A 27,940-nucleotide genomic window follows, 5' to 3' on the forward strand; every position below is an offset into this window, starting at 1 on the left:
ACCCTACTGAAATTTATATTGTCAGTTTGGAGCAAACGAAATAAATTCAATAAATGACAAACAGCTGGTTGGAGAAACATTATTATATTATTGTAAACGAAATAATTCACTAAAAATGACAAACAGTTGGTAGGTAAATCATTATTATATTATTATAAAGAAAATGTTATACGTAAATAATTCACATGTGACTCCATTTTTTTTTTTCGTTTTACAGAAATTTACATTTTCTATACTTAGCCTTGCTTCATAAGTTCACATGCAAATTATAAAAATTAAATCAGAATATTTTAATAAAAATATATGATATTAATAATGCTTTTGAAAGATAATTATCCATATCTTTAAAAATTTAAATTAATCATTAATTGAAATATTTATAAAATATTAAAATTACTGTAAAGGGTGATGGGATTACATCATCGAATTAATGAATGAGGTGGCATACTAAACATACAAATCTATATATCCCTCTGGGGGATAAAAGAAAAAGAAGTGGCACATAAACCCAAGAATCTTGTCTTCTAAACAACAAGAAATTAAGAATGCTATATAATAAATGGGTGCATAAATCAAACCCTTGGTAGGTACTGATTAGAACACCCTTTATTATGCATTAATTCAGAAAAAAAGATACCTCTCTATGCTTGGTGTGCTAAAATGCTTTAATGTTAGGGGTGCAAGTAGGGTGATTTGGGCTGGATTTATGGTCAACTCAGGCCCAGTCTTAAAGTTTAGGCTTAGGGTGGACTAAGCCTGAGGTCAAGCCCGATTTTCCCAATTTGAGCCCAGCTTGTACTGTAATTTAATGAATTCAGGCCTGGGCCAGGCTTGGATTGGTCAATTAACCCACTAATTTTACATATATATATATGCACGTCTTGTGTAATTTCTAATCTTCAATTAAATAAATGACAAAAAAATTCCTTATGTAATTTCTAACATTTGGAATTCAGGCCTGAGCCGTTGTGAATGGGTGGAACCTACACCCCATGTCTTGTGTAATTTCTAATCTTCAATTAAATAAAATTCCTTTTCTGTTGATTAAAAATTCCAACTTGTGCAAATTACATCAACCATTTGGACCTGGTCATATTAAATAAATGACAAAAAAAAACAATTTCTTATAGAAAATAGATCAAACCATAGGATCAAATCCATATTTTTTTTCTAATATACTTATTCTTTTTCTTTCAATAAAATATTTTTTTCTATTATATTTTCAAAAAAATTCTGTTGAAATTCACTATTTTTTTAATAAATTATATGAAAGTTTCACTACTAATTTTCTAAAATTCCTTTTTGGTGAACAAGAATTGTTCCCTTTGTCTCATGGTGCCATTGCTTTGAACTGAATTTTTCAAGATTTTTGTCAATTTTGTTAGATTCCTAGGATTAGAAGAAAGAAAAAGAAGAAATGGGCCAAGAGGCCTAAAAATTGCTATGTATCAAGAAGATGAAGTTAATGGGTTGGATTATTTGAATACCTGAACTAGAACAATTTGGTTTGATTAGTTTGCCAGATTATGCAATTTTCAAAAAAATAGTAGGTTTGAGTAATTTGCATGGTCTTAAAATACGATTTGGAAAAGGAACCATTCTAGCCACCGGTTTCTAATCGATGGTTTGACTGCCCAGTTCAAACAAATGGCCCGTTCTACCAAAAATAAAAAAATAATTAAAAATAAAAAATAGTCAAAACCGTTGAATAAGTCAATGAGTCGACGGTTCGACCGCCAGGCTCAACGGGTCATTGACTGATTTAACAATTTTTGGCCATGGACCGAATTTGGGGTAAAACGGAACCGATTGCCTGGATAGTTCTTAGGCCGAACGGTCCGACCGACCAAGTCAACGATGGTTCAAAAACCATGGTAATTTGAATACTCGAAAGCATTCCACTCACTAACCTCAATTACTAGTTCATGCCATATTGGACCAATATGATTTGATCAATTCGACCTAGTTATGCAATTTTGAAAACAAAAAAGAGAAAAAAAAGAGAAATTTAAAAAGGATAAATTACAAAGCCCCATGTACTATAGGGCTAGCCACAAACCCCCTATACTTTAATTTGCAACAAAGATTCCTTGAACTTTTACATTGCGACAAATACCACCTTGGCTGTTAAATTAGATGATGAAAGGCATTAAATAACCAAAATACCCATCTAAACTTTCTCTATTTTCTTTTTCTTGCCATTCTGCCTTAAATTGTAACCTATTACATAAAACGTGTGAAGTGTGTGGTGTATCATATATGTACTTGACTTATGCTTTCTTTAAAGAAAACCACTTAGTTATTTTTAGTTTTATTCTTTTGTTTTAATTTTTTTTTTTCATTCAAAAGAATAATAACAAATTAAAATACAAGAATCCAAGTAGGAGAGATGAGGAGAAAGAATTTCGGGAGCTATAATTTAATTTAAATTTAATTAATTAATAAAATTTTAAAAATGAAATTGCCATTATTCACCAAACCAAACTCATGTCCAGCCAAGGGCATTACTTTTACCTAGTGGCTGGGTCACTTGTTATACATTAAATGTGTATGCAAATTTTGGGAGGTCATAACTTTGTATTCTAATGTCAGATATTGAGGTGATGTTTTTTTTTTTTTTTTGTCAAATTTGTGTAACTTTTCAAGATCTATGTGTTATGGCACCTTGCCCTGTTATTTATTTCAAAAAACCCTTTTCTGGCCTCAATTGCAATTTTTAATATCTTTTACAAATAAAAAATTGGAACCAGAATTTGAAATTAATATATACATGTACATATATTACATGTAGAAACTCATATACATGTACATATTCCGATACCTGTAATAATCTTCTGAAACCAAACGGTTGGCTACTTCAACAAACTCGTTCAGCATTCCGTTGCCTGCATCTTGGGGGAAAATGAAACTCATCAAAGTAGGGATGACTAGAAATGGAAGCAGGTTCTCCAGCAAGAGCAAATCTCTTGTTACTGAAACTATAGCATCACTTCTTAAGTCCAACAGATCAGACTTCCCCTCCATATGAAAAAAACAAGGAAACAGCCATCAACGAACATTACATCTGCAAACCTTTCACGGCTGATAGTGAAGCCTAGAGAGCCCTTTGCATAGTAATAGAGATACTGTATATATTTAGAAAGATATTGTGCTTATAGAATTTTAGGAAGTTAGAATATTTGCTCCTCCATTGATTAATATGTTGCTGATTTTAGTCTTGCTAATTTTAGTCTTGATGTAATTGTATATATATTGGTTGTCTCCTCCATTGATTAATTGATTAATACAAGAGTTACCATTATATTTGGGCATCGACCTTTGCAATTATTCTTTATGGTATAAGAGCCATGCGTACACCATGGCTGATAAAAACAAAGGAGAAGGAGCGGCTGGCCATGGTGTGAAACTACCAACCCTTGATCCGAAATCCCCTTATTATCTCGGTTCGCATGACAACCCTGGCTTGGTCGTGACCATGATCATTTTGAAGGCGATAATTGTGATGAATGGGCCAAAGCCATGAAGAACGCGTTTCAGGCGAAGAAGAAAATGGCTTTTCTTGAAAGAACTGTGACGAAACCTGGTGACGATCCCAACGAATTAGAAGATTGGTGTAGTGTGAATTCCATGTTGGTAGCATGGATATTCAATACCATAGAACCGGGGCTACAATCTACAATCTTCTACATGGAGACAACAAAGGAACTTTGGGAGGATCTTCGGGAATGGTTTGCTATTGGGAATGATCTGCGGATTCACCAATTAAAGAGTGACTTGGCCAATTGCAAACAAGAGGGCATGACTGTATCCGCATATTATGGGAAGATGAAGACCATGTGGGAGGAGTTGGTTGGGTATGTGAAGAACCCACAATGTACATGTGGTTGATGCAAGTGTGGAGCAGCGACCGAGCTGGCGTTGGAGTGGGAAAAGGAGAAAATTCATCAGTTCCTCATGGGTCTTGACAGTGCAGTTTATGGCACTGTTAGATCAAATATTCCGAGTATAGATCCTTTATCTTCATTGAACCGAATACATGCAATAATTGTGCAAGAAGAACGACACAAAATGATGGCTTGAGCACGTGAAGAACGAGCAGATGCTATGGGATTTGCTATGCAAACTGGAAATAGAGCCAAAGCACCAAACAAGGATGAGAAGATGTGCTCTCACTGTGGAAAAACTGGACATGAGGTGCTAGAATGCTTTCAACTTGTGGGCTACCTAGGTTGGTGGTTTGCAAGCAAAGGAGGTCGTTCTGGTGGTCGTGGGGGAAGAGGAGGTCGAGGCACAGGAACGGGAAGGGGTCGAGGAGGGTCTGGTACAGCGGCTGCCAATGCTGTCCAGACACCAGGAAGTTACGACGCCAGCACCACTGCTGCTACTGTCCGGACTAGAGATAAAGTTGGCTTTCCCGGACTTAATGATGAGAAGTGGGTAACGCTAATGGCGGTGATCAATTCACACAAGGAATCCACTTCAGAGAAATTGACGGGTAAGAAAATGTGGTTGATAGATTCGGGATGTTCTCCCAATATGACCAGGAATTTGAAGTTATTGAAGAATGTGCATAAAATCCCTCCTTGTGCTGTTGGACTTCCTGATGGAAAGAATATGATGGCGTTGCACGAAGGAGAAGTGCAACTTGGGAAATGATTGATCTTAAAACAAGTTTTATATGTTCCCAACTTGAATTGCAATTTGATATCTATGTCTCAATTTATCGATGAATTAAAATGTACAGTCACGTTTTCTGACAAAATGTGTGTAATGCAAAACCCCACTCCGATGACAGTGATTGGGGTGGGTGAGAAGCATGATGGGGTCTATCTTTGGCGTTGTGTGGCAAGGACTAGTGCATGCAGATTGGCGAAGGTGGACTCATATGAGCTGTGACATAGGCGAATGGGACACCCCTCAAAACGAGTTAGTTTGTTTCCTACTATTAAAAATAAAATTGCTAGTCAAGAAACACACGGTGAGTTATGTAATGTTTGTTTAAGAGCTAAACAAACCCGTGATGTGTTTCCTTTAAGCAATAATAAAGCTTTTGCACCTTTTGTCGTGATTCATTACGATGTTTGGAGACCAAATCGTACTCCTGCTTCATGTGGTGCTATATATATTTTTACCGTTGTTGATGATTATTCATGGGTAGCGTGGATTTATTTGATGGCAGAAAATAGTGAAGTTAGTGCTAACATTGTGAAGTTTTATACTATGGTAATTACCCAATTTGATAGTAAGGTACGGGTGATAAGGAGTGATAATGGGTTAGAATTCGTAGCCTTGAGCAATTATTGTGATACTCATGGCATTATTCACCAAACATCATGTGTTGGAACACCTCAACAAAATGGTAGGGTGGAACGCAAGCATCACCATATTCTGAATATTGCGCGTGCTCTGCGTTTTCAGGCAAATCTACCTGTAAGTTTTTGGGGTGAATGTGTGTTGACTGCATGATATCTGATTAACCATACTCCAAGTCCTCTACTTGATGGAAAGAGTTCATATAAATTGTTGTTTTGGAAGGAACCAACTTACAAACAAATTCGTATTTTTGGGTGTTTATTTCTTGCTCATTATCAAGGGCATGACAAAGATAAATTTGGTTCTCGAAGTCGAAGGTGCATTTTTGTTGGGTACCCTTTCGGTAAGAAAGGATGGAGACTCTATGACTTGAATACAAATAAGTTCTTTGTATCCCGTGATGTTGTATTCTCTGAACATATTTTTCCTTATAAGGTTGCTATCTCTAAATCTCTTAACACCGGTGTGATCGAGCGGCCACCTATCTGTAATGATGATGTACATTTTCATGAGCTGGATAGCGCAGATACTTTGAATGGTAAACCAACTCCTGAAGAAGATTTGACTCCGGAAGCAAGGGGGAGTAGTGAAGTTCTTAATGAACAGAGAGGGGATGACGTGAACTTGGAAAGGAACAGTGAAGGTGAAAAACTTGGTCGAGGATATAGGAAAAGGCGTCCTCCTGGGAAGCTAAAGGACTATGTATGCCACACAGCACAACACATCAACGACCCCCTTGTTGATCATGCCACATCATGCCACTCCTCAGGTGTGTCTTATCCTATTGCACGCTACGTGACTTATACTAATTTTTCCTTGAGACATAGACAGTTCTTAGCAGCTATAACTATAGGGAAAAATCCCACATATTTTTCAGAAGCGATTTGTGAGCCACACTAGAGACAAGCCATGAAGGAGGAGATTGAAGCTCTTGAGCGTAATGGAACCTGGACTCTTGAAATGTTGCCTCCCGGGAAGCAAAAGATCGGGTGCAAACAGGTGTACAAGACCAAGTATAACTTAGATGGAACGATTGAAAGACACAAGGCTAGATTAGTGATTTTAGGGAACAATCAGAAGACGGTGCAAACGGGTGTACAAGACCAAGTATAACTCAGATGGAACAATCGAAAGACACAAGGCTAGATTAGTGATTTTAGGGAATAATCAGAAGGTTGGGATAGATTATAATGAGACTTTTGCTCCAGTAGCAAAGATGGTGACTGTTCGGTTGTTTTTGGCTGTAGCGATAGCACAAAAGTGGGAGCTTCATCAAATGGATGTGCATAATGCCTTTTTGCATGGTGACCTGGCAGAAGAGGTGTACATGCGATTACCGCCTGGTTTTTCATCTACACATTCAGGAAAGGTATGTCGCTTGCGAAAATCTTTGTATGGATTACGACAGGCACCTTGAAACTGGTTTGCCAAATTGGGCACGACCTTGAAGATGTATGGATTTACTCAATCACACTCAGATTATTCTTTATTCACTTACTATAAGGAAGGAGCTACACTCAGTGTTTTGGTGTATGTGGATGATCTTGTTATGGGAGGAAACAATGGGGAGATGATACATCGATTCAAGCAATATCTGAGTCGATGCTTTCACATGAAGGATCTTGGGTTGTTGAAGTATTTTCTTGGCATTGAAGTCGCCAGAGGAGATGGGGGCATCTATCTCTGTCAACGAAAGTATGCACTAGATATTATTTCTGAAACAGGATTGCTAGGAGCTAAACCGGCTCATCTGCCCATCATCGGCTCGCACTGGCCGATGGGAAGTTGCTTTGATGACCCAGAAAAATATCGACATCTAGTAGGAAGATTGATCTATCTTATTATAACACAACCTGAGCTTTGCTATTCTGTGCACATATTGGCTCAATTTCTGCAACAACCACGACAAGAACATTGGGATGCAGCTCTACGGGTGGTCCAACACCTCAAAGGGAAATCATCTTAAGCGCCAACAGTGATCTCCGACTGTATGCTTATTGTGACTCCGATTGGGCTAGTTGTCCTTTGACACGACTCTTTTTGACTACATGCTTTGTGAGCTTGGACGGTCTTCTATTTCCTGGAAAATAAAAAAGCAACATACCGTCTCACGTTCATCTACAGAAGCAGAGTACAGGTCCCTGGTTGCCGCGATGTGTGAACTGAAGTGGTTGAAGAGTGTCCTATGTGACCTTGGCGTGGAACATCCTAGACCTATGAGATTGCATTGTGATAGTCGTGCCGCTATTTATATTGCAGCTAAGCCAGTGTTTCATGAGTGCACCAAACATATAGAGGTTGATTGTCACTTTGTTTGTAATGCTGTGCAAGCCCAGACTATTAAAACTGTTTATATGCGAACTTACAATCAGTTGGCAGACATTTTGACAAAGGCACTTGGCCAATGTCAGTTCGATTTTCTTCTTCCCAAGTTGGGCATACGTGACCTACATGCTCCAACTTGAGGGGGAGTAATAGAGATGCTGTACATATTTAGAAAGATATTGTGCTTATAGAGTTTTAGAAAGTTAGAATATTTGCTCCTCCATTGATTAGGATGTTGCTGATTTTAGTCTTGCTAATTTTAATCTTGATGTAATTGTATATATATTGACTGTCCCCTCCATTGATTAATACAAGATTTACCATTCTTTTTGGGCATCCACCTTTGCAATTATTCTTTACATAGCAAGTCATTGGTTTTCCTGCTATATCTAGCACTTTTCTGTACAAATCTTGTATATCAATCCCACCATCCGAAAGGAATTTACCAAATTTCTCCAGTACTGTTGACATATTCTCCTCCATTTGTATGTATTGAGGTTTGCCATAGTGAAAGGGCCCGATTGAAACTACCAATGAATCATAGATCTTGTTGGCTTTGACAATTTGCATTTTCCATGGAACCTTCTATACGAGGGGCTTTCTGTGTGGCTTCACGGTTTGTTGTTTGATGGAGATCATCATCCGATCCGTTGTAGGAGGGTTGTTTGTCACCATACCTTCTTCACCCATTTAGATAACTGAAAGATTAACTGAAGTTTTGTCTACTTTGTTGATCCCGAACGATTCTATTCACTCCTAATAAAATCATCGAGTGGTGCGGCTTAATTAGATTGGAAATGCAGTACTTATTTAATTATTCAACAATTCTACAGTAAAGGAACTTAAAAATGATATATGTGGTCTAAGTCTAAACGTGAGAAAGGGAGATAGATATTCTGATTGATTGAGAGAAAGAGAGACTAATTAGTACTGAACCGATGTATAATTGATTTAAATCCAGAGTCCCGTTAGCCTAAAAAATGATGATACATAAAACTCAACTAGTTCAACTTCAAGCAGGAAATGAAAGCTGCGTTTGGTGCGTTTTTCTGTGTGATTTTTCGGCTGTTTATAAGTTGAGAGGACCGATTTTTGGTCTATTTCCGTTTGGCGCATAGAAGATCTAGTTGTCAAAAGACAGAAGGCTGAAAAGACACGAAAAACCTATTTTGGGCTGATTTCGAGAAACTCCAAATGAAGTTTTTTTTGCATATCGCATTTTATTCTTTTGTTGAAAGACGCACAGAAAGATTCGCATTTGCTAAACATACTTCAGGCTGCTCAGATCTTCATGCAAAAGGTCAATACATCTTTTGACTGACAGAGCTACCAAAAGATATTCCCAAAAAGACAGGCAAACCAATAATATATAAGAAAAAGATCCAAATAACAATAAGAACTTTAGAATATTGTGTCACGTTCCAATGGCTCCCTCTCCCGCACGCTAATTGCCACTCTATTCATTGGCTAAGGGCTATATAGAGAGTGTCACATATTAAGCCAGGCACACAAAACCAATTCTAATCTAATTCGGATCAGATTCAGAGTCGTGAGAATTTCAATATCGGATCGGATTTCGGTGAATCTGATCCAAAATCACACCGAATTGCAACACCCTATTCTCAAGTAGGGGTGCACTTTAAATGGATTCGGGTTGGACTATCCCATTTTTGAATTATAGAATTATCTCGCAGAGCTGCCGAACTCACGACTCTATTAAAAAGTAGAATTATCAACTTTTACACACATTTTCAAGTGGATGAGATCGGTCGAGTGGTCTCAGTTGGAGATGGATTGCACGTGTTTATGGACTGAACGAGATTCAAGCAGGGGAAATGGTTGAATTTGCCAGTGGTGTGAAAGGAATAGCGTTGAATCTTGAAAATGGGAATGTAGGTATTGTTGTCTTTGGAAGTGATACCGCTATTAAAGAAAGAGATCTTGTCAAGCACACTGGATCTACTGTGGATGTTCCTGCAGGAAAGCCCTGGGAAAATTTGAATGGGCCTAGCCGAAAGGCTTGAGCCCAAAGTACTGTATAATGTTAACTTGGGTCAGCCCAAGGTATGCCCCTATTCTCAAGACGGATAGATGGACCTCTGCATTACATTTTGGTGGGAGCCACATCTCAACGATCTGGCAATGCAATTTGTTTTGGCGTGGAAGTAAAAGAAACAAGAGTCAGGAGTTAAGCATAATTTCAAGATTGAAAAGTAACATTACATCAAAAGTATTAAAGAAGTCACTGAAACTAGGAAGCTAGAGTAAATTAAGATGACAATTGAACCAAAATGATCGAACACAACTAAAGGTCGAGATAAATTCTGATACAGTTTTGGATTGGACCCGGCAAGTGAACTGGTGAAGTGATGATAACCCTGTAAGCTTCATGGGTCCTAGTTTGCTATGGTTTATATTACGGGCTAAACGACATATAACTGGTGGTAAGTTGAAGCTCATCTATTTCAAACCTAAAGCTACAAATGAAATCAAATAATAAGAAGAAAGCTCTAATAACAATAAAAGAACTTACAGAACATGGTGTCTGTCTCGTTCTTCTGAGCTCTCTTTCTATTTTTCGGTCGCTGGCTGGTTACTACCCTGTTGAAATTTATAGTCATGTACCATTAGCAAAAGTCAGAATTTGGAAATTGCACATGATGAGGGTGGAGGAAACATCGTAACTTTGTATAAGTAAAAAAAAAAATTAAATTCAAGCATGCGTTAATTTATCATTAATCAGAAATAATCACAGAGTTGACCCTAACTTAGTTAATTTTCGTCCCTACAGTCTGGGAGCAAAAATGAAATATATTCACTAAACGACAAACAGTTGGTAGGTAATACATTATTATATTATTGTAAAGAGAAATGTTAGTTCACCCATTTAAGAAGATGATAATGAAACATGGTTTTTAAAATCGAACCGGTCAGGGGTCCGGTTACTGGTTCCAACGGTCCGACCATTCGACCCGAACAACCGGTCTGTTCTGGGTCAACGATTTTCTGATCAAAATCAACGGTTTTGGGGAAAAAATCAATTTTGGGAAAAAAATGGAACCGGTCAAATGACTAGTTCCCGGTTTTCCAGTCCAACCGTTCGATCCGATCTGATCCAGTTTTAAAAACCATGTCATGAAGCACACGCAATCCCGATTTTTATTTTACTGAAATTTATATTTACTTTTACTTGCCTTTGCCTTCACATCCAAGCTATAAATTTAAATTTAAATTTATGCATTAATTAAAAATATTTATAAAAATACAGCAATTTATTCCTTTAATTATCATAAATTGCATAGGTGCATTCTAATATTGTTTTAACTCACAATGTTACAACTTACAAGTTACAACGAGTGGGCTTACACTTTGACGAATCGCATTGTAGCACGTCACATAAAACATGTGAAGTGTGTGGTGTATTATTGGGTTGATTTGGAGGGTAAATTATTTGACTTTTGAATCAGCTTAAATGGGTTAATTTCAGGAATTTGGAATTAGACCCTATCCTGTGACAGATTGGATAGGGTTGATTCAAGGCCATTGAGGTGAATTTCATTTGGTTCCAAGTAAAATCTATCCATTTACTACTTCTAAATCTTACAACATTGATCAAAATGATTGACAAAAATGGCAGAAGAGGAAGTGGGAGAAATTTGAAAATTGAGACTTGAAACAAAGTAGTACATAATTAATACTAATTTAGCACTAATGCTTCTGCCTTAAACCGGAGGGAACATTGTGTAGTATGTCTGGAAGATGGTGAGAAGGATAAGCAACAGCCCAACAAAGAAAGCAATGGCAGTCCAGGGGGTACTGAAATGCGTATTCAACATTTCAGCCATCCAAGTCCTTGCCTTCCTGTTGGAAAAACTCCGAATCTCCCTCATAACTTCGAAGTACTCATTACAGTCCACCGGTTCCCCTGCCTTTTGGTTGATGAGATTAGCTGCATCTTTATCGCTACCCAGATTGTTGAGAAGCACTCCTGCTGATCTTAGTTCTTTCACGTCATCAGAATGATTAATGAGCGAATCCAGAAAACAGATGTAAGACATTACCATTGTATTTTTGAAGGGAAAGAAACATCCTTCGTAAGCTATCAAGTTTAGAAATCTAAATGACTATGGGAGGAAATATCAGCTCTCCATAGATGAGTCCTGGTCTGAAATGAACACTACTTAGACTAGGTGTTTTGCTCTTACCGAAGTTGATCCCCCACTGCCTTAAGTTCCTTGGCTGTATCGAACGATTGCCAGAGAAACTCCTTTGAGTCGTCTTCCGTCTCTTGCTCTGGCGGGCAGGATTGTTGATTGGGGTTCAGGTGAAACAGCTGCCGGAGAATTCCCAGTTGCAGCAACCGACGGCTAATTCCGAGTTGAGGCCTGTCTTTCCTACTGTTGCTTTTGAGGAGTCTGGTCCGGAGAAGGTCGAGGAGATGAAAAGGATCTTGTTCTTCATCTTCATCATAGTCATCGTCATCATCTTTAGAGATTTCCCACTTAACGAACTTGTTGATCATTGACTTCCTATCATCGCGAGGGAATGCAGAGCTCATCAATGCACGAATGACTGAAAATGGGAGCTGGTTCTCCAGCAAGAACAAGTCATTTTCTACAAAAGATACATGATCATTTCTCATTTCCAACTTCTCCAAGTTATCGTTCACCATGCAATGAATGAAATAGACAACAAAACAACCATCTGTGAACATTACACAATTGAATTCGTCGTCGGATATCTCAACCGAACCTTTCTCATAGCAGAGCTTTGCTTCTTGTGCTACATCATCAACCTTCAGGTACAGGGCTTCTGCTTTCTGTTTTGGTTCATCAACTTTTACCCCTTTTTTACGAGTGAGTAACGAAATGAACTTCCTCACCATTTTCGTTTTGTGCTTCTCCATTTGATCGTATTCGTGCTTGGAATGATGGTAGGGACCGATGGCGACCACCTTGGGATCATAGCTTTTCTCGCCTTTCTCACGGATTACACTGGGGACCTTTCCTATTCAGACGCCAGAGCCAAAAGTTTGAGCTGTTGTATCTTCTTCACTCACTAGTGAAGCCAGCCAATCTCTGCTACTGAGGTTGTTTGGATTGGAAATCGATATCTGTTTGAGCTCAACGATCACACTCTTGTTTTTCTCATCCATTAATATTTTAACAAAGCCCCGGATTTTCTGTTGTTGCAATGCTAGCTAAGAGAAAGGAGAGTTGTGCTCTTGTTTGTTCACGTACTTCACAGTAGTGTGCATTTTCATTTATAATCCACAGCTTCCGATCTAGCTTAAACTGTACTAGAATGGAGTAAATGTAAGGTACTTAGTGGAAGAATCTACTTTATTCAGAGATGCCAAGCTTGTTAATTTACACCAGAATTCAATAAACTGTACTAGAATGGAGTAAAGGTAAGGTACTTAGTGGAAGAATCTACTTTATTCAGAGATGCCAAGCTTGTTAATTTACACCAGAATTCAATAAAAAAGGTTAGATTTTGTCTCAGTGAACCAATCAGACTTGGAATGCTTCTCCAGCACAGCGGTAGTGGGTGCAAGGTTGGTTCAACGTTAATTTTCCTGTACTATATCCATCCAGTTCTGATTTACTGCTAACATTATCCTCCTCTCCTCTCTACTAACCCACTCAAATCTGACCACCTGTCCCTCTGTCCAACCTCCCAACAAAATGTCTAATAAAGTTAACCCTCCGTTAACTTTATTTTTTATGAATTAAACTTTCGGAAAAATAGAGCCCTACAGGTTGGCTAATACTTCAATGGTGAGTTGCCTTTTTTTTGTTTTTTTTTGATAAGTTCATTGGTGAGTTGATTAGTCACTAGTTCAATGAAAGAAAGCGGAGTAGAAAGACTCGATTGGTGCACAGCCTGACCTCATGATAGGGGATACGTAGACTTGACTCAGAATAAGTGATAATTCAGCGTGATCAATCCGTTGAGATCCAGTGTGGCAGCTCGCTCCAAGATGATACGCCGTTACCCCGAGCTAAGATTCTCCCGAGTAGGAAGCACCCCGAGCTAAGATTCTCCCAAGGGGAGAATGTCCCGAGCTGAAGGCACTTCGGGTTAAGCTCACCAGCTTCCTAAGTTTGAATAAATTCACCCTTGTCCAAGTTTAAGTAAGCCACCTCGAAAGCCTACCTCGGGCAGAGGCCCCTCGGCACAATATCAGCAACTCGGCACAATGTAGCTCGACACAAGAGCAACTTGGCGTATCACAGAAGTATTTGTTGCCTGACAACCGTACCCGCCAAATCTGCAAACTGCACCCACGTCTCTCGCCAGGCGGCATTGTGACTGCCAACCCTGAAGGGTGTCTCTCGTCTGACAAGGCCGTACTCTGTAGTAGTTACCTGTGCCCACCACCTCAGCTCTGGAAAATAATGGCTGCCGCAGAGAATCAAAGGCGGTTGTACCTAATTTGTCAGGACACCAATATATAAGGGCTCCAACCCCCAACGAGAGAAGGTAATTGCGTAACCCTCACTCTTACCTATAATTTCTCTGCAACTCTCTCTCTCTCTCTCTCTCAGCTCTCAACCCCCGGAATTCCTTCATCTTCTCCTTCACAGGTGTCTTGTCCACCGCCAGCTTGGAGCGCAGCCACTTCCAGCTAGGAATGACTAGGTCGCGCAACATCAAAGGTGTTTCAGAAGTTTTTGACAATCTCTTATCATTAGGTGACCAGAGAAGTAGCATTGTATGGCTGATCTTATTGTTTCTCCTATCGTCTCCCTTGCCATAGAAAAACTTGGTGAATTGCTCGTTTAAGAAGAGTTCTTCTTGTCTGACGTGAGAGATGAAGTCAAAGGGTTGCAATCTGAACTGGAATGGATGCGAGCTTCTTAAAAGATGCAGAAGCAAGGCAGCAAAAAGACGAAAGAATCTGCAACTGGGTTCGGGAAATCAGGGATGTTGCTTACGAGGTGGAGGATGTTATTGATACCTACGTGCAGGGGAGAAGGGGACGATGGAGCTTCACCCAGAATTGCTTTGGCATGGTCAACAAAGGGAAAGATCTATACAAGTTAAGAAAGCAGATAAAAAAAAAAATCCAGAAGAAGATTGGCGAAATTTCTCGTAATCATGAAACTTATGGCATCAAAGATATCAGCAAAACAAGCGCAGTGATGAGCTCTTCAATTGATATGTAGAATCTATTCAGACGGACCTATTCGCACGATGTTATTGACTTGGAGGAAGATACAGAGAAATTAGTGTCGTTGTACAATTATTGAAGATGAAGAAAATACCTGAGGGGAGAGTTGCCTTCTCTACAAGTGCATTCAACAGTATTAGCAAGCATCGCATGCTTCTGCAAAAATATTTGTTTTTTTTTTTCCTTATTATTTTTTGTGTTCGTTTTACTTTTCCTAATTTTTATTTATAGAAATAAAATATTATAAGATACAGAGGAAATAAGATAACGGAGGATTAACTTTGTTGGACATTTGTTGGAGGTTGGACAGATAGGGATAGGTGGCCTGATTTGTAGATTAGGATTATGAAAATAAATAATTTTTCACATTAGATAACGGAGGATTAACTTCTCTTTCTAATTTTATTCTATAAAAATCATCTTTCATATTAATAATTTTTATTTATTATATATTTTCACATTAGATACACATAAGTAGCACGTGCCCTTCTGCTAGTAATAATAAAAGCAGAGTGAAAATGGTTATGAGCAAAGCAGAAGATAGAATTTGAGCATTCTTGGCTGATGATGAAATCCTCGTATACATCCTCCGTCCTAAACTTCCACTAACAAGTATCCTTTCGACAAGATCAGAAGATGAGAAAACTGATGAAGTGCTTTGTCGACTGTGGAGCCTGAACATTGTGCCGTAGAAATTAAACCACACCATTAATTAACCCAATTGAGAAGTTCAGAATTTTTCAAGGGTTAATAGCTTCAGTTTGTCAAAAGTCGTATAAAATTACAGTGGTTGATCTTGTTGTTCAGATTTAGGATCAATTTGTGGGAAGTGCAAGTGGGTCCTGTAACTTGTAGTCGGTGTCAATTATGTTACCCAATTGTCGTCAATTACCTGATTTTTTCATTTAATCTTACTCCCCCTTTAAATCTATGAACTTTAAGCCGTCGCTGAAAGAATTAAATAAAGGATTACTCTTGCAGTACTTTATTTCGTTGGGTTTTATGTACGTTTTATCTTTTTTTTTTTTTAGAAAAAGAAAAGGAGAACATACAAAAATACATCAATTTAGCTCTTCTGGCCACCACAGACAGGCCACCCCTCGGGCCCAATTTAGCCCTGCTGAGCTGCAGCTAGGTCCACTCAGCAGGTTGGGATCCACACACCTCCTAACCAGTAACCACTCACTAGTCCACATTTAAGTTCAAATTTGAACTCCGCTCCTTGCCGCTTCACCGTAGGCCCTGCACCAAAAGGCAATAGCTTAGCTTCCTTCTCCGAAGCCAGCGGGATCAGCAGTAAACGTTTGCAGCTTCCTGACAGAAGCGCCGTGACGAAGTCTTCCGCCCCGATTAGCCAGAAACACCTCCGGCCCCTAATAGCCTAGAAACAGAGCCCACAGCCACCCACCTTAAAATGAAAATTTCCCCCAGCACTTCCATCGTCAGTGCTTTTGGTTTTGGAACATCACTCGGAGCGTTCGCCCACACCACCAGCCTCATCGCTTTGAACACCTCTAGACACCAAGCATGTAACGGGAGTCCAAAGCAGTGGACAGTCCATTTTTGCGCTTCCCTGAAAACGCAACGTTTCTCCAACACCGGTGACCACCGATTCAGATTAACCGTCTTCCCACACAAACGGAATGGAGACTTCTCTGCCATGCATTGGGTGGTTACTGCTAAAACTACTCAAGTTATGGCGGAAGCCACAAATCCGATTTATTTTTTCCGCACAAAATGGTCCTCATACCCAACTCACAGCATTTGCAGCAATGCATTGGGAATATATATCTATGAATAAAAACATAAAATATTCCCTATATGTAGCTGCAACGTGCAGTGAGGTAGGTGTGAGGATAATTCTGTGAGAAGGAAATTCAAACTCCCCAAAGCTGATGGTGCTTTAGGTGTCTTTTGACCAGTTTTTTTGAAAGATTTTCATGCAGATTTGACAATCAAAAGAGCTTTTGCATTAAGGCCTTCCGGAAGACTATTTAGTTAAGGCTCATCTTCACGTGCATTTTTAACAAGAAGATGCAATGAAAAAAGTCAAAAAACTCCATATGATGAAAAAAGGCATGCGTTTTCCCGTGCGCGTCATATTTTGGTGGATAGATCTTTTTACAATCACACAAAAAAAAGACCAAAATATGGATTATTAGGTTTTTAAACAACTAACAGTTTATACAAAAAGGCATGCCAAACGGGAAATTAGTCATTAGATTTGAAAAATGGTTTTACAACTTTATTGATATTAAACAAATAAAAAATCTCAAATTTCAAATTTATTAACTAAAATTCTATTGAAAAAATTTATGATACCGAAAAAACATGATACCCGAAAAAGATTTGACCAATCAAAACATCCCATGCCGGATTAATTGTAATCTGGTCGGGAGCAATGAACCTATTTGAAGTGGCTCATTTCCTACCCAAGAAGCCCATGTATGAACAAGGTAGGTCCTGGTGGAGAAGTTAATAGACACCTTTGGATTAGGCTTTGGTATCATAAATACCATCAGATTGGTATCTTTTATGATATTGATACCCGTTGGTTGGCTATAAGTATTCTCAGTATCATGTCTTTCCGGAACCCAATTCTGTTTTACCCTATTATATATCTTTCCTTCGAACGCAAAGTTAGAATACAAAATGTGTGAATTAATTAAAGGAATCAATTAGCTAATTGGATCAGCTTTATTTCAAATACAAAGAAAAGAATGGAAAAGGAAAAATAATAGATTAGATATCCACACGACACTGCTCATGGAGTGAAGTGCAAAATTAATTAATAGACTAGACTGAGAGAGAAGACAAAATAAATAAATAAACACTGCTCATGGAGTGTACTAGCTTGATGAATGGTCTAACATATATTCCTCAAACTATTGCTTTCGAGGAGCAAATGTCAAGTAAGTTTGAATGGCAGTAAGGAACAAGACTAATATTGCACCAAATAGAGCCAAGGCCGTCCAAGGGTTTCTGAAGTGTTTGCTCAACATTTCAGCTGTCGACGTCCTCATCTTGTTTCTGCAGTAACGTTGAATCTTCTCCTTAACATCTATAAATCTATCAGGAGCAACCAATCCTCTTGCCAACTCGTTGATGAGGTTGGCAGCTTCTTCATCAGTGCCAAGATAGTTGAAGAGTACACCATCTGATCTCAGCTCTTTGACATCATCACCATGATCAATGAGTGAATCCAGAAAACAAATGTATGATGTTAACAAATTTGCGTCGTCAACCTCCTTCTCACCCTTGCCAAAGCATCTATCATAGGCTACCAAGTTCAGAAACCTAACCTCGGTTGAGCGATCAATAACTAGTCCAGGAATGTAAACATATCCTTGGATGTAGCCAAGTCGGAAATGAACACTTTTGAAGCTATATGATTTGCTCATCCTGAATCTGATTCCCATTTCTTTTAGTTCCTTAGCTGAACGGAATGAATGCCAGATGAATCGCTCCCGCCAGTTGGGTTTGCAGACATACTTGAAAGGAAAAAGTCTGGATGGCTTCTGGAACGAAGAACAACAGTCTGTCCCTTGTCGATGAGATCCATGCGCTTTATCATTTCTGAACAAGGGCAGACATTTATTATTTACTGAAAAACATGGGCGAAGCAGCCTGTCGTATGGGAAGCAACTCCATTTTTTCTCTTTCGATTCATCGCTTTTTTCAGTGAGTTTGCTACGCAGAAGGTCCAGCAGATGAGAAGGCCTTTCGGAACTTACTTTTCTCTGAGGCTTACCACCCATACCATCCTTAGCGAGTAAGATGTTGGTTGCCTCCACAAACCTGTTGACCATTTCCATATAATCTATTCCCGACTGGAATGCTGCCTTCATCAGTTCTTCGATGACTATAAATGGGATCTGGTTCTCCACCTTGAACAAGTCAGTCCCTGTGAGAAAAATATCATCATTTTTCATCTCCATATCCTCCAGCCTTTGCTTCTCCACGCAGCAAATGAAATAAACAATGAAACAACCATCCAGGAACATTAGACGCTTGAAGAATTCATTCTGGTTACGCTTGTCGGGGACCATTTCATTAAACTTGTTGATTATTTCATCAGTGTAGCTTTTCCTCGCTTCTTCTATTGTGTTTTCATTATTTTCAATGGCTTTGTGGTAGAGATCCTGTACTTCAAGATTGGCTAATGAAGCCAATTTATTTGCTATTTTTGGCTTGTGATTCTCAATTTCCTTGAGATTTTCTTCGCCATGGTGACAGGGACCGATCGAGACCACCTGGGGATCATAGATTTTCTCGTGTCCTTTACGCATCATACTCGGAACCTTTTGTATTTGATGTTTCTGAGGTTGATTAATTCCTGCCCTACTTTTCCATTGTTCAACACTGAGCAACCATTGAGCAGCTGTTCCCATGTCCCGTCCAAGGGAGCTTGAGATTGTTTGCTGTTCCTTTTTCATGGTATTAGGCTCATTGCTCGCCATATCTGTCGATGCAATCTTGTTGGCTACCATATCCACTCTTCAGTGACTTAAGACCTAACTTCTTTAATTTCCTTCCTGTATTATTACAGGTACCAGATATGAGTTGATGGCTATATATGGATGCCAATTGTAACCATAACTATGGTTTAAATGAAAATAAAAAATAAAATAAATGTAACCATGGTATTTCCTTCTAAAGTGACTCACATATAACCTGGTCAGGTAAAAAGTAATATAAACAATTATACTTGAATAATCCCAATTAAACTGGCCTGATTTTGGTTTAGTGAGATCAAATTGCCTGTATGACATTTACATGATGAAAAAAATGCTCCACAACACTAAACCAAACACCACCTAGCTCTTTTGTGTTCCTTTCACCATTCCCACACCTGAGCCCCTACTATATGATCATTGGGTTAGCAATCCAATCAGAGGTATCGTTTCTCTAACCCTTGTAGTGATTAGTGATACTACAAATTAAAAGAAAATTAAAAGGACTTTTGACAACAGCAAAAAACTATTGCTAATGGTAGAAAAATTGTTTATAAATGTTTTACTTACAACTAAACTAACTGATGCTAATTGAGCCATGGTTAAATATATTTGGCAATAACCCAGAGTTGCAAAATACATTCTTTAGCAACAATTGTACAAATGAATGAAACTGTTGGTAGCAATAATATTTTGCAACAACCAATTGCAATTGTTGCCAAAAAATAGCGTCTTTGGCAGTAACCAATTGCAATTGTTACCAATAAATCGGTGTCATAAAACCATGTTTTTAACCAAACAAGAACCAACCCAATTATTAGTTTGGACTACCTAATCTGCTTAACCCACTTATAGGCCCTATGAACAATGTTCCAAATCTGTGGTTATTATGCACATGGTAACGGTACAAAACAAGTATGGCATGCATGGAAAATTCATGTATGGTACAGTTATAAAAAATGCCATACCCAATGTTGGTCACAATTATATGGGTGTAAGGTATCAGTTCTCCTTCTAGGCACATCTCTAATTTCATATATCATCATATATAATACATAAAATTATTTTTTATGTAAATAGAAAAAAAAATTAAGTCATCCAAAAATAAAATCATTTTTTCTTTTGAGTCAAATGGGTCAATTCATGATATCAATAATTATATAATAAAAACTCACAAAAATAAATAGAAATAAAATGTTATATAAAAATACAAAAGAAAACTGTAGAAAAAATTGTGAATATCTCTAATATTACATAACTATTATATTAAACAAAAGTGAATGTGATAAATAAGAAATACTTCTATTAAGAATGAAAATGAAATATTAAAAAAAAATTAAATCCACAATAACACTATAATTTGATTATTTATCTTTTACATGGATTTGATAAGAAAACTCAAAACACGTAGAAATTTGCTAGTGTAGAAAAAACATCATTTGGGAGATCATGGATTTATTTAAAAACAATTCATCATGATTCAGGCACACGGCACATCATATTTTCGTAACTCCTAATTAAAAGTTAAAAAATTATGATTCTTGAAAGACAACCTACCCTATTTATTGATGATTTGCATCGTTACAAACAGAGATTCAAGATCCATTACATGCACGGCTTAAACCAATCAGCTGAGGAGCTAGTAAAATAGATGGGTGGAAGAACACTTACGGATAGGGCCGCGCAGTTGCTTTAATTGTTACAGAGAATGAAAGAGAACACCTAGTTTATTCAACATTAGTTATAACACGCGTACAAGAGAGAGAGAGAGAGGAGGAGGAGAAAGGTTATAATACATACATATATCCATCTATCTATCTATCTATATATATAGATAAAAGCATAATTGAGTGAGAAATGATAAAGTTGAAAATGCTCCAAAGCTTCATTTTTAGACTTAAAACATAAAAGGAAAAGAAAAGAGAAAAAAATAAAGAAATTTAAAGGCTGAACGGGTGCAGTGGAATGGATCATCATCCCAAACCTAACCGGAAGAAATAAAGTCCCTGGGTACAACATTTACCTACGAAGTAAGAATGTTGCTATTGTTGCAGATGGGGCGGGCTGATCTAATTTGGACCTGAGCTCACCCTGCTAGGCCTTGAATTAACGAAGATCCATTACCAAAAAAAAAAAAAAGAAAGAATTAATGAAGACCCGACATAAAAATTGAATAGGGTTGGTTGTAGAATATAATTAGGACTTTTGGATTGAGTGAAAATAATACCAAAGAATTTGGATTGAGTGAAACCAGTAAAAGAAGAACTTACCTTTGAACAAAGTAGTTTCTTTTTTCTTTTTCTTTTTATTTTTTCTTTCACAAGTAAGAGAATCAAGTTTGGGATTTATAAGAACTAATGCAGTGGTAACGGGGAACATCGTTCTTATATAATACCTCATTTTGTTGGAAAAAATGAAGCCTACCTAATTAACAATTATCTCCTTCTTTTCATTAAATTATTTATATAATACTTCAGATTGTAGGAAAAATTATAAAAATAGCCTTTGCTAAAAACATCATTCTTTTCAAGAACCTGAACGTACGTGCTGTCTTTCACTTCTGATGATTATCATGAATCTTGTAGACATTATTTTTTTGTCAAATTTTCTAAAAAAAAGAAAAAGAAAAACTGTAGTTCTCTCTTGTAGTGTCACGTGTGCATATATACCTTGGTTCAATCCAAATATAAAATTTGACTTCACTAGGAAGTTAGAGAAACAAAGAGAAGTGAGATAATCAAGAGGTGAGGGAGAGGCGAACGGAGAGAAAAATAAGAAGAGGGAGAAGAAACAAAGGAAAGAGGAGGAAAGAAACATAGAAGAGAAAGGAATGAGAAGAAAGACGCATGTAGGAGAAAAGGGAGATGCATGAATGGGAGAAAAAGGAAAGAGAGAGGGAAGAGGAAAAGGAAAGGGGAGAAAAAATAGAGACTATGAAAGAGAAAAGAAAAATTGAGATGAAAGAGAAAATAAAAATCATGAGAGAAATTACATACTTCTGTCATGCAATTGTCCCAAATGGATACCACAACCCAATCTCGATCCCTCATTCTAGATTAGACCCATGGTTATCCAAACCCATATCAAACTCTCATTCTGTCTCTCTCTCTCTCTCTCTCTCTCTCTGCATGCGTGTATAAATTTTAAATTTTTTTGTGTCATTGTAATTATTAAAGCTAAATTTGGAAGGAGTACAAATACAAATATGTAGGGTGTAAACCTTATATTTTGTATTATTTTATATGTATTTGCACTGTATATATTTGTATTTGTACTCCTTCCAAACTGAGCCTAAATGGTAAAATATTAAATAATTTTCTGGGAAATTTCAATTCGAGTGCCATTAATTTTATTCTCTATGTAATTCACCTGGGTGGCCAGTGCCACATGCATTTGCTCATTCAATTTTATTTTGTTTAGTTTTATTTTTCTTTTTGGTTTTTCTGTATTTTCTGTAAGTTCCTATTTTTTCCTTTTTTTTGTTGTATTTATCAATTTTTTACATAATGGTCTAATAAAATGATAGGAGTTTGGGGTTTTAACACAGATGAAAGTTACATCAGAATCTTTTTTGAAATTAATTGATTGAATGCTAACATCAGGGTAAAGTGCTAGAATTTGGAATTTCAAGGTGGGTTGTGGGGAGATAAAAGTTTGGAGGGTTAAATTAATGTCACTACCCCCTAAGTACAGGATGGGAGTCTGTTATTTCAACCAACTAAGCTAGTTTTGATTTTCATGGCAATTATTTTCAATTGTGTGACGCCAATTTCTTCATGTTCATTTTATTTTGATCTCAATTTAACAAGTTTAATGAAGCAATTGCAAATGAAAGAGCTAAGGCTCTCTCAAGTTTTTAATGCTAGCATAAATAAATATCATTGAAACAACAAACCAAGGCACTATTTTTACTAAGCTAAACTTAATTAAAAATTTAATTGAAGTGTTACAAAGTTCTTTTCAATCTGATTAAACAAGATAATTAATTTCATATCAAACAAAAACTTATACAAAACATAGTTTGGAATTACAAGCCTTGACAATTGGATACTTTTTTTTACAAAATTCTATTTTAGAATTTACATTTCTTCCATAAAGTTAATTTATAGAAAAAAAGTTATTTGATAATTTTGGTTATGGTTTAGTAGGTACTATTGTGCATCATCAACTGTCATAATTTTTTAAAACCCAAACATCAATAGGCCTGAGGCTTTTTTAATTTTAACCCAAAAGCTTTACTCCAGGGTCTTGGAACACTTTATAGTTTATACATTAGCTGAAGTGCCAATGTTGGTCACAGCTATATGTATCTAGGGTCTTGTGAGGAATAGATTAGATATATATGGTCCTAACATTTGGCACCCTGTGTTATGCTGTGAAATTCTAAACATTGATTTCATGTATTTTTCTTAATGAGTGCCCTCAAGGGTGATTTTTGGACTGGTGTCATTGTCTACTTGGGATTTTTTATATTATATTATATATTCCATAATCAATAGGGGCCCTAATATATATGAATGACTGAATGGCCATGTTTCTATCGACAGAAATTAAGGATCTTATTAATATCATCATAAATCGCATCCAATAACACCAAATTTGAAAACAGAAAGAATTCTAGTCCAAATATTGAAAAGAAATATTAATCCCATTTGATGCCCTCATTGATACGGTTAGGACCTATACTTCCACCCATTTAAAGAGACTTTTCAAACTGTAAGGCTCAACGACATTAGGATTTCCATTCCACATTTGCTCTGCAATCAGCTGGTAGACCCGTTCAGAGGGATGAAAAGAATCCCACCAGACATACTCACTGACCTTGTCACACAACTCATATCTTTTCACTCCTCTTCTTCCTCCACAACTATATATTCCCCTGAATTGTCCCGAGCCGCAGCATGCAGTTATCCCTTCCTTGAATCCTTCGAGACAAATTACAAACAAACAAACTATTAGTTCTTGTTAATTTGTTCTCTTCAAATATAAGGCTGATTTTGGAAGGAGTACAAATATATAAAGGGATGTTTAGAATCGTGGCCATTTTAAAAAAAAAAGGTGCCACATCGGATCTACATAGGTGTTTCAACAAATGCCTATGTATCTCATTGTTTGGTTCAGCCGATTATTAAAAAATTGGGCATGCTTTGAAAATCAGGACCCCACCAATGCATGAAATATCATTGGTGAATCGTTTCCCTCAACGGTTGACTGATGTATATCCTATGTGGTGCTTACCTATCAGCACATACATAAAAAACGGTGATGAAATTCAGTTTACCAAACAGCATAGTATTGCTCACTGCCTATGTGGTAGAAGCGGTTTTTTTTTTTTTTTTGTAAAAAACAGGTCTTGGAAACATGGGCATTTTTTCTTGAAAATTGGTCACAAAAAGCGCCCACGCTTTCAAACAACATGTAAAGTGTAAAACCTTATATTTTGTATTATTTTGTATGTATTTATATTTATATATATTTGTATTTGTACTTTTTTCGTACTAAGCCCAAATGTCAAAAGAAAAATAAAACATATTGTTCAAATGATTATATTCCTTTTTCTTTTCTTTTTCCTTTTCTTTTCTTAGACTCAAACCCGAATTCTCATGCTTGTCAGACGCAAATAATGGCTCCTAACATTGCTATTTGGTTGCGGTGCATATCTTAACTGAGTCCAATTTTTTTTTTTTTTTTTGTCTCTTTTGCACTCATTGAAATGAGTGCAAATTTTTCATCCCAGAAACTGATACAAAATTTGCATCACCTTCCTCCTACCTCATTTCTCATATAAAGTTGCGACCAAATTAATCATCATGCATCCTAACTTAATTACTCCTATATATACAGATAACCCTCATCCTACCTCCACATATTCTCTTTCTCTTTCATTTAAAGTAGAGGTGACTTCATTTTACTTTTTATAAAGAATAAGACAAAGTCAAATCTAATGTAGAAGTAAACCAGAATTTACACTCAACCCTTTTGCACTCTTTATGTATTTGCACCAGTGCAAATGGAATTTGTACTGCAACCAAACTTAACCTAAGGGGGAAAAAGTTGAGAGTCCAAGCGTATTGACATACCATAGTTTGTGGGATGTTCCATTATTTGGCTAATGTAACTGTAGAGGTTGATGTTTGAGTATTTGAACCCATCCAACTGACTCTCCAGTTTTATGAGGAGTTTGGAGAAGGCCGCATTGTGCAGTTTTGCTAGATGTGAGGCATCTTTTAGGCAACCACCCTTTCTTCCTGGTGCAAGTGCTCTCATGCCTGGTAAGCATCCCAAAGGTCCCATATTAAGGAAGGCAAATTTCCTTCCTCCTCTATCATGTATTTCCTGCCAAATTAAATGACAACAAGGAAGAAGAAATTAACATCCACATCAATTAATAGACTTTAAGTTGCTGGTCTAATACAATGCAATGATGACATGTTGGGCTCTTGGCTTGGACAGGACCTATCCAAACCCAGACCAACTCAAGTTTAGGCCCTGAATATTAGCCCATACAAGCCCTTAACATGGTTGTAGATAGGGCGGAATCATTGGTAACTTGGCATATTTGGCTGAAATTAGATTCAAATTAATAGGACAAGAGTGAACTAATATTCTGTTAATACATGATTTTGCTGGGACAACGAGTCAACGACTATGAGACAAGTCTCTATGTATAGTATTTTGTACCGGGGGCCAATTGGGATAGATCTAGAAGTGTATATTTGGTACTCAGGCCTTTTTTTCCTGCAATGCAAATTTCATATATCAGCACTAAATACATGGGAGTGCAAATGGGTTAATTGAGTGTAAATTCTCGTTTGCTTCATATTTGGCTTTATCTTAGTTGTTGTGGGAAGTAAAATGAGAAGTAAAAATTAGGTTATTGATTTGTTTGTGAGCAAGGTAGGAAGATGATATGACCCTATTTTATATGAGAGAGAATTGAAGTAGGAAAAAGGTGGTGGAAATTTTGCACAAGTTTTTAGGATGCAAAATTTGCACTGCCAATAAGTGCAAATAAGACGATTTATGCAAATTTTAGATCAGGTAACTAGCTAGGAGTGTGAATCATATTAATAAACAAATAGAAGCAATACTGAACTGGGTGCAAAATTTGTTTCCAATTCAGGTTTGACTGCACTGCGAACAGATTACAGAGCCTAGCTAAATATCAAATTTTACTTGAGGTTTGCATTTTGCATCTTAATTAATTAGGCAATCTGTCGAGGATTTGGGCTTTCTAGCAATCAGTACTGGGGGATATGGGTGGAGTTAAATGGCCAGCTCAGGTTAATCGGATAAGTGGCTCGTTCTTGTTTAGCCGAGTCAGAAATTAAGGGAGAAAACAAAAAAGAAGAGCTGAACTCGTGTATCTTACCAATGAAATCTGAGATGAGACGACCATCACTACATCTCCCAGTAGGATATTCGAAGAACGTCTCTCCATATGGCCAGAAATTTGCCTGGTGCTGAGTAGTAGTGTTTATGTAGTTGTTGTTCCCAGGATCCAAGATTGAATCACCGAAGATGAAGAAGGGGGCAGGCGTTTCCGGCAGCCGGAGGTGACCAGAACAGCTACTGGGGACGAGAAGGATTCCATGCAGAGCCAAGATGCAGAACGGGAAACTTAGCTTTGCCATTTCCATGTAGAGTATAGTTGATCACTTGATCTCCTTTCAACAAACTTCCAAAGCCTCACCTCATAATATAGCCACCATAAGGTCTAATTATCATTGACCTTCTGCTATTAGCTTGATTTCCACGCAGTTTCTCATATGTGTTTGGTATAGAGTATTTTGAAACATACTCCGTGTCCTCACCCACTTTTGTGAAAAAACTTGTTGAGTTGTGTTTTAATTCTTTTGTAGAACATACTCCGTGTCCTCACCCACTTTTGTGAAAAAACATCCGAAGATAAAATTTTTAGTGGTTTTTATAGTGGAAGAAGAGGACTTCTAAGAGCAAATCTGTGAATGATCAGCTCCGATGTATTGGGGTTTAGGGTTTTCCATAAGAGTGAGATAATATAACACTTCATTGCCGTTTTCTATAGTGGGTTTTTTTTCCCTCTTCCGGTAGATGGATGTAAGCTATGAGATCACATCCTCTGTCCCTTGGTACAGAAAATTTTCTGTACCCGACGAATAGCAATCCACCATATCATTTAAAAAGAAAAAAAAAATCACTTTGATTTTGAAATAGGGAAAACCGGCTAGTGTGTGAAATTGCTATTGATCAGGTACAGAAAATTTTGAAACAGACAATGTGAATTTCGTAAGCTATAAGCCAAACCAACAATCTTTGGGTTTATTTTTTTCTCTACTTGCCACTCGATTTCGGTCTTATTGGTTGTTTTATTGCAATACAACCTGTTTTCACAAAACAGTTTTTTGTGTTTCTTTTTTATTGTCTTAATCTGAAAAAGGATAAAACATAATAGACCCAAGGCCCACAATTATATTTGATTTGCCAATAAATACCATATTATCTTGAGGACAACTTGCGACTATGGACCCGGGCGGCCATATTGAAGTCAATTTTGATCGCTTTGTCGTTGAATACTTGGGCTTTGGGATAATACTGTTAGGAAGCGTGGGCTCAAAGGAATGTTGACTTCCTTTATCGTAAGATATATGATGAGAAGTAGGGGAGAAAATATATATCACCCAGGATACAG

The 27,940-nt window shown here is 37.3% G+C and overlaps 3 protein-coding genes across 5 annotated transcripts; all 3 read right to left on the bottom strand.

Annotated features, from left to right (window-relative positions):
• Nucleotides 1–11,196: 11,196 nt before the first annotated feature.
• On the bottom strand, nucleotides 11,197–12,876 carry LOC148845132 (uncharacterized). Of its 3 annotated transcripts, none has more exons than XM_088955193.1 (2): nucleotides 11,844–12,876; nucleotides 11,197–11,641 (listed from the first exon to the last, which is right to left on the bottom strand). In XM_088955193.1, the coding sequence occupies exons 1-2, from the start codon at nucleotides 12,542–12,544 to the stop codon at nucleotides 11,602–11,604; spliced, it is 741 nt and encodes a 246-aa protein (XP_088811319.1). In that variant the 5' UTR covers nucleotides 12,545–12,876; the 3' UTR covers nucleotides 11,197–11,601. The 3 variants fall into 3 exon arrangements, with proteins under 3 accessions (XP_088811319.1, XP_088811322.1, XP_088811321.1); XM_088955196.1 differs by having other exon boundaries at nucleotides 11,197–11,626; nucleotides 11,844–12,875; XM_088955195.1 differs by having other exon boundaries at nucleotides 11,197–11,629; nucleotides 11,844–12,874.
• A 4,613-nt stretch (nucleotides 12,877–17,489) lies between these two features.
• On the bottom strand, nucleotides 17,490–21,078 carry LOC148845133 (UPF0481 protein At3g47200-like). The gene is made up of 2 exons (XM_088955712.1): nucleotides 20,941–21,078; nucleotides 17,490–19,350 (listed from the first exon to the last, which is right to left on the bottom strand). The coding sequence occupies exon 2, from the start codon at nucleotides 19,303–19,305 to the stop codon at nucleotides 17,701–17,703; it is 1,605 nt and encodes a 534-aa protein (XP_088811838.1). The 5' UTR covers nucleotides 19,306–19,350; nucleotides 20,941–21,078; the 3' UTR covers nucleotides 17,490–17,700.
• Nucleotides 21,079–23,810: 2,732 nt separating this feature from the next.
• On the bottom strand, nucleotides 23,811–27,260 carry LOC148845134 (GDSL esterase/lipase 5-like). Its single transcript, XM_088955849.1, has 6 exons — nucleotides 26,642–27,260; nucleotides 25,951–26,007; nucleotides 25,788–25,832; nucleotides 25,664–25,725; nucleotides 25,350–25,605; nucleotides 23,811–24,194 (listed from the first exon to the last, which is right to left on the bottom strand). Exons 1-6 carry the CDS (start codon nucleotides 26,907–26,909, stop codon nucleotides 23,950–23,952), a joined length of 933 nt encoding a protein of 310 aa, XP_088811975.1. The 5' UTR covers nucleotides 26,910–27,260; the 3' UTR covers nucleotides 23,811–23,949.
• Nucleotides 27,261–27,940: the final 680 nt, after the last annotated feature.

Source organism: Nelumbo lutea, chromosome 7 (assembly GCF_056320005.1).
Source record: "Nelumbo lutea isolate HS-2025 chromosome 7, American lotus-T2T, whole genome shotgun sequence".
Lineage (NCBI taxonomy): Eukaryota > Viridiplantae > Streptophyta > Magnoliopsida > Proteales > Nelumbonaceae > Nelumbo > Nelumbo lutea.

Coding starts and splice junctions, on each gene's coding strand:
- LOC148845132 (XM_088955193.1), bottom strand. CDS start 12,544: ATGGAGAAGCACAAAACGAAAATGGTGAGGAAGTTCATTTCGTTACTC. Junction 11,642..11,843: donor GCAGTGGGGGATCAACTTCG/GTAAGAGCAAAA, acceptor ATGACGTGAAAG/AACTAAGATCAGCAGGAGTG.
- LOC148845133 (XM_088955712.1), bottom strand. CDS start 19,305: ATGGTAGCCAACAAGATTGCATCGACAGATATGGCGAGCAATGAGCCT.
- LOC148845134 (XM_088955849.1), bottom strand. CDS start 26,909: ATGGAAATGGCAAAGCTAAGTTTCCCGTTCTGCATCTTGGCTCTGCAT. Junction 26,008..26,641: donor TCTCATCTCAGATTTCATTG/GTAAGATACACG, acceptor TTTGCATTGCAG/GAAAAAAAGGCCTGAGTACC. Junction 25,726..25,787: donor TCCGCCCTATCTACAACCAT/GTTAAGGGCTTG, acceptor GGGTTTGGATAG/GTCCTGTCCAAGCCAAGAGC.